At 39.7% G+C, this 6,649-nt stretch overlaps 1 protein-coding gene across 1 annotated transcript; it reads right to left on the reverse strand.

Moving 5' to 3' along the window:
- Window positions 1–107: 107 nt before the first annotated feature.
- Window positions 108–1,715, reverse strand: LOC122656750. Its single transcript, XM_043851391.1, has 2 exons — window positions 1,367–1,715; window positions 108–1,228 (listed from the first exon to the last, which is right to left on the reverse strand). Exons 1-2 carry the CDS (start codon window positions 1,655–1,657, stop codon window positions 137–139), a joined length of 1,383 nt encoding a protein of 460 aa, XP_043707326.1. The 5' UTR covers window positions 1,658–1,715; the 3' UTR covers window positions 108–136.
- Between the last annotated feature and the right edge of the window lie 4,934 nt (window positions 1,716–6,649).

Raw genomic sequence — 6,649 nt, forward strand, 5'->3', positions numbered from 1 at the left:
CTCCGTCTCCGTTGAAAGGCGGATATCCCACCCCGAGATGCCACAGCGCATTGGCTGTCGCGCACCCCCTGCGCTCCCCCACAGAGAAAGCTCCCCAATAATTTTATATCCTATATACAAGACGGGAAGAGGAGAACTACAATTCTTCACTGTCGACTTGTGTTGAAACTGGAACTGAATCCAAGTCATCAACGTTAACGGCCGCTACCTTAGAACAGCCGACCTTGGCGGAGGAGGAAGGCGGACGGTTCCTGAAGGGGAGGAGACGGGCGTTGGCTGTAATGGGGCTGGGTACTTGATGATCATACCCACACCCTTCTTGCTCTTCCTGCTGCTGCCGTTGCGGTTCTTTGACTGTATCTTTCTTCAGGTCAGCAGGAGGCAAGAAGAAATCCCTAGAGAGACCCTCGACGTTGAAATCGAACTCTTCGATGGTCCAGACTTCTTCCATCCTGGTGCGGGAGTGGGTCTCGGAGCTCTCCCCAAATCGGAATAGGGAGACGGCAGTCCGGCCGGCGTGGGCGATGTTGACGCCGTCAATGCAGCGGTAGTCATGGATGAAAGACTCCATAGTGGTTTCCCAGAAGACACTGTCGTCGCTGGCGGTCTTGATACGGAGGAGATGGGAGTCCTCAAGCTGAACCAGCAGCCCTGTCCTTTGGCTGAAGTACCCCCACACCGAATGCCTGATGATCTCCACGTTGTTGCCGCTCCTGGCCATCAACGATGATTCCTCTGTTTCCAGCTTCAGCACGAAACAGTCTTCCTCGTTGATCCTCCTCTCACCTATGCACACCGACTCAGAGAATAAATTTGCCGTCAATCTCGGATCCAGACCCTGTAAGGATCGACGGAGGGGTCGAGGTGGACCTCTGGAAGCGTGGGAATGGTGCCAAGGTGTTTGTCTCCACGCCACATTCCCATCGCTCCCAGCGCTGATCTTACAACCTGAGAGAACCAGCTCCAAGCACCATTTGCCGGGCCTCTTCTGCCACAGCACGAACCCTCCGACCTCTCCTCCACCTCCATGTCCATGTCCATGTCTTCCCCCCTTATTGTTAACCTTCATTATCCCTTTGTGACCATTTTTGTCATCCCCACCGCTAAATTCCGAGGCAGCCATCTTTACCTTCCCCACCGCACACATACTCTTGATCGAATTCAAAGCAGTATCCCCTCCCGTCGCCGCAATGTACTGCTGCACTATGTATTTGGCCATCGAAGACTCCTGCGATATACAATTAACATTCACAAATTTTATATAAAAAAAAAAAACCCTAAATTCAAATTTTCAAATTCCCGACAATGGGTAACCATCACGGAAGAATCGATCTTGGATTTTTTAGACATAATCACTACTACTTACAATGGGACGATCTTTGAATTTGTCTCGGGTGATGAAGGAGTGATCATTACGAACAGGGAGAGGGATGAGCGGAGCACCAACCACGCCTAGCAAGAGCTGTAGCTCGGTGCTGCGAGAGCCTACGGCGGAGGGTGTTGTTTTATCGACATGGGATCGCATCCATGACTTCACATTGTGCCAAGATCTGCCGCTGTTCTTGTTGGACGCGAACATTTCCTCCGGGATGGTTACTTCCAGTACAGTTTCCAACCCATCCTCCCGACCGTAGTTGAGGCTAAGCTTCTTCATCATGAAGAAAATACGGACACGGAACGAGATAGAGAGATTCCAGACTCCAACAGAAGAACAGAAAACCTCTGAACTATAATACCTCTTCTGCACTTTTGTTTTCAATGACCAGAGAGGAATGAGACTATGAGAGAGAGAGAGGGGAGTGAAACTGTAAAGGAGAGAAGGAGAAAGAGATAGAGTAATAGTAGTCTCAAGACTCAAAAGGGAAGGTTGCAGCTGGTGAACACTACCTACTAACTGTGACCCCACCAATGCTTACGTGCCCTTCTTCTCTGTCGACTGTCGTGACTGCACGCATATCAGTCTCTCTCTCTCTCTCTCTCTCTCTCTCTCTCTCTCTTTTGCATACCAACTTTAATTTTGCTACTATTAACGGCAACTTTACTTTCCAACTTTAAAGCTGCTTCGGCCTATAGTTATTTTAATGAATGAGCTGCGGGGAGGGGAGCTGTAACTTTGTGAATTTAATTAAAATTAATTGTTGTTTAAATTACATTTGATTTAATCTACAATCCAAATGATTTCTCTCTTGGGAAGTTAATAATGTCCGAAATGTCGGCGGCCTGTGCGGGTGACGGGTGACGGGTGACGGGTGACGGGTGCGGGTATTCCTCCTATCTCGTGTTCTCGTAACTGTACGATGCTACGATTCCTGAGTTACGTTGTTTTGACAATTTCAATAAAAAACATACTCTTCGTGTATATATAGCAAACAGGGTGATGGGTGATGGGTGATGGGTGACAGGTGACTCGGTTAATGGGCAAATTAGAAATGGGAATCAATCTCAGCCATTCTTATCCTGATTGATCGGAATCGGTTAGAATTGACTGCAACCCTAGAAATTCAACACAGAGTGGCTGCTTGAAATCAACAGTAATTGGATCGGGATCATGGTTCTTGGATCAGGTGATGTATCGATTTTGTAAGTAATCGATCTTGATACTATGTCAATACTGTATCAGTGACATAATATAGATATAAGGTAAAATGATCAAAAATCTATTTTAAACAAATTTCAAGGGTAAATTTGTTTTATATCAATTTTGATATGAAAAAGAATGTGGGCAGGTTAATAGGTATTTGGACACCCTTTCCTTAACAGTTAATTTTTAAGAATGAGACCTAAATTCCTAACAAGTTATGATTATAATACAATTATCGATCAATTTATTTTAATATCAGCTGACATTAACATTGATTTTCAACGATATAGACTTCGAAAATGGTTAAAACCGTGAATGCATTTGTCATAGGAAGAGGTGACAACATGATTTTCCCTTATCTAAAAATCTTCATAAAGAACTAAAATAAAAATAGATGATATACTCCAATGAGGGATCCGAGCGTGAGATCTTATAAAATTAATTAAAATTGTGTCCTGCCACTCTCAATCATGCTTTGCACGTTAACAGTTCACTCCTAATCTATATATTTATAGGAAAATTCTTCCTTCATTCCTATTCTTAAAATCATCATATTATATACCTTAGGCCTCCAACTAATTCTAAAATTATTCACCCAAAAATAAAAACAAAAAACTTATTCTAAAATCTCTTCTTAAATTATTCTTAAAAGTGTTCCCATTAATGTAAGCTTTTGAGGGTCGAAAGTTGAACACTGGATTTCACGTCGAGTGGGGATTGGGCAACAAATGGGATTGTTCAATGTATTTTTCATTTATCATTAAAACTTGAATTCTAAGTCCCTTTCTATGTCCGCTTATTCATTTTCCACCCAATCAAATCTCTCCACCTCCTCGATTAGTTTTTTGTTTTAAGTATCCTATTACTTAATTAGTACTAAATCATAACAGTTTAGACAGCGATATTAGAGGGTAAGAAATGTTTTAAAAAAAAACATTTTTATAATAAGAAGTTAGCCAATTGACTTCTGAAGTCGATTTTTTAAGGTATAAGTGATAATATAAATATCTTAAGATACTACCCTAGTTGGCTTATTATTAGTAAACCCATTGCTAATATAGTATTTAGAACATTAATATTCCCTTCATTAGGTCAAAAAACACCATTTACTAACCTTCTATGCTCGAGTGACAAAATTTTCTTGAGGTTTTATTTCCCAATTACTGTCAAAAATATTATTCAGATTGTATTGGCTTTCGATTTGTTATCTTTCATTGTCCTCACCTCACAATTAAGAAGTCATAAGTTATGCCTCATGATTCCAATTGGAAAAAATCTTCCTTTAACTTTGGTTGCATGGGTTATCTCCTTTCCTTATAGAGTCGCTAATACATCTTTAGGTTTTAGTATTTTGTAAAATATCCCTTCTAAATTGATTCGGATTCTATTTCGATGTCTGCAATTGCTGGTAGTGGATCGAGTTAGCTCACCTAACCCACAGTGTCAGTATCAATTTTTAATAGGGTTTTAGAAATCTGTAACTTTAGTTTAACCTTTGTTTTTTTTTTTAAATAAAAATAAAAATTTTTAAACATTTTTATCACCTTGATCTGTACCGATCGACTGATATAGAATCAGTCAGGAATCATTATCAGTCTATACCGATATTGATATGAATCAACCGATCTGATACCAATTCCTCAAACCATGGACCCACCCACCACAAGAACCCGAACCCCATCTCCCGAAGCCTCCAAGGAGTCGAGGCTTAGGAGTTAAGATGGTACCTTTAGGGTTTTAGAAATCTGTACCTTTAGTTTAACCTTTGTTGTTTTTTTTTATAAAAAAAAAAACCTTTTTTTGAAAATTTGTGTTAAAACATTTTTATCCCCTTGATCCGTACCAATCCACTAATATAGGATTAGTTAGGAATCATTATCAGTCTATACCGATATTGATATGAATCAACCGATCCAATCGATCTGATACCAATTCCTCAGACCATGGACCCACCCACCACAAGAACCCGAACCCCATCTCCCGAAGCCTCCATGGTTGCGGGCTCTTAGCATTCTAAGTGCTGGCTCTCGATCCCTCCCCCTTTCATCTCGCCTCTGTTGTTTGCGGGATGTTTCGGGAACATTGTTCTCACGTTAATGAAATACTTTTATCAAAAAAACAAAAACAAAAAGTTAGGATGGTCACCCGATAATTACGGTCTGATTAGAGCATTTCCTATCCAAAACCTCCAAACGCAATTAGTGCAATCAATCAAAGTCTCAACCTCTCAGGTCTCAAGACTCTCTCAACCACTGAAACTGATGGAACTTGAACAAGTCATAAATGAATGTTGTTGATAAATCTTTCCTTTTCTTCCTCTACTAATGCGATCCAAAAACTAATAAAGGAGACTAAGTCTTAATTAATTAGGAGGACAGCTACGCCGTCCTATTTGTTGTCAGAGTTGCATGGAGATTTTTCCAAGATTTCGTCGGAGTTTGAACTTTTATCATCAACGACATTCGAATCTCTAAAAACAAACAAAGGCTTATTCTCCATTATTAAACAAAAGGAAAAGAAATCCTTCTGGGGCCCTTTTTCATTGTTTTCCAGTTGGATTGGAATTGTTTTCTGTGACTTTTTTTTTTGTTTTACATCTTTTTCTATTAATAATAATAATAATTTTGTAGACATCCCAACATAGAAGATAAAAGAAGATCCAAATTCCAAACTCTAGATTTATATATCCACCAGTGTTGTTGCTTTTCTTTCTCATGATCCAAATGTTTTCCAATCTGGCCTGTCAATTTGGAGACATGATCATGAGGACTACTTTACTTTAGCAAAAGCCCCCCCAGGAGATCATTAGGAGACAATGGAAAAGCAAAGATGCTGATCAATATGGAATCCGATCAAATCTCCAACATGAAATTAACAAAGTGACAAACCATTACTTTCTCACTTTGCATTTGTAAACCTCTTTGCCTCATTATTGTACCTACAAGAGAAGATATATCAGTTTCTCTCTGGTAGATAGATAGATAGATAGATCTTGGGAAGATTCAACTTGGTTTCCTATTAGGAAATGTGAGACATGGATCGGCCGTATTACACATGATTTTCCTTTAAAGTGAGTTTTTTTTACTATTATACCTCTTATCTATACTGTTCTAGCGGTACGTTATCTGCCAAGTATCAATATCAGTCACCTTCAAAATCGTACAATAAATCTATTGGACGATACTGTATCGATATCGTATCAATTTTGAAATTGACTGATACCCGATTCAATACCGTGCACTAAAACCATGCTTGCAATTCCACCTTCTTCCATATACATCAGCTCAAAAGACCAAAATGAGGGAGGTAACTCTCTTCTCAATACTCACCACGGTTCATAATTATAGGATTGGTCAAGCCCAATATCGATTTAGATCGATCAAATACAATCCAGATCGACAAACGTGCCCGAAAATTCGATTTTGCTGAATCAGTCTTGGAATCGACTAGTATTAGTAAAAAAATATATTAAAAATAGGAAAATCCCCAAAAAAGTCAAAAATTTCTCATGCATTGAATTGGTTTCGAGTGATTCAACCGATTGGACCGATCCACTAATATTAGGCAAGATCCACCATTATTTGAGATCGATCTAGGCCAATACCGATCCGATCGATCCAATCTGGCTGATATAATTGACTGATCCGATCCAAGATTACAAACCATGGTCCTCGCCTTTAACCCATTGATAGATTAGAATGATTAACACCTTAATTTACTCGAAGGATGGGATTTAAATAGCCAATTATAGCTGCAGTTATATATGTGTACTTTTGAATGCACCAACCTTCTTGACTCTCAGGACCACTAGCTCTGTGGACCAGCTGTTTATCTTTACCCTCACTGAAACCAAAATGTAATGTGGGGGCAGAGGATCTACTGGTATACTGTATTGTTACCTTCAAATCTTCCAGCTTTTTGTAGATGTCCCACAAAAACTAAGCACCCTCCCCCACCCACCCACCACTAAACAAAATTTTGAAAAATGAAATTTGTAATGTTAAAGGGTAGAAGAAGAATTGGTAGATAAAGAAAATTTTGCCTTCCAAACAAGAGAATTGAATACTT

The sequence above is a fragment of the Telopea speciosissima genome, chromosome 1 (assembly GCF_018873765.1).
Source record: "Telopea speciosissima isolate NSW1024214 ecotype Mountain lineage chromosome 1, Tspe_v1, whole genome shotgun sequence".
Taxonomy (NCBI): Eukaryota; Viridiplantae; Streptophyta; class Magnoliopsida; order Proteales; family Proteaceae; genus Telopea; species Telopea speciosissima.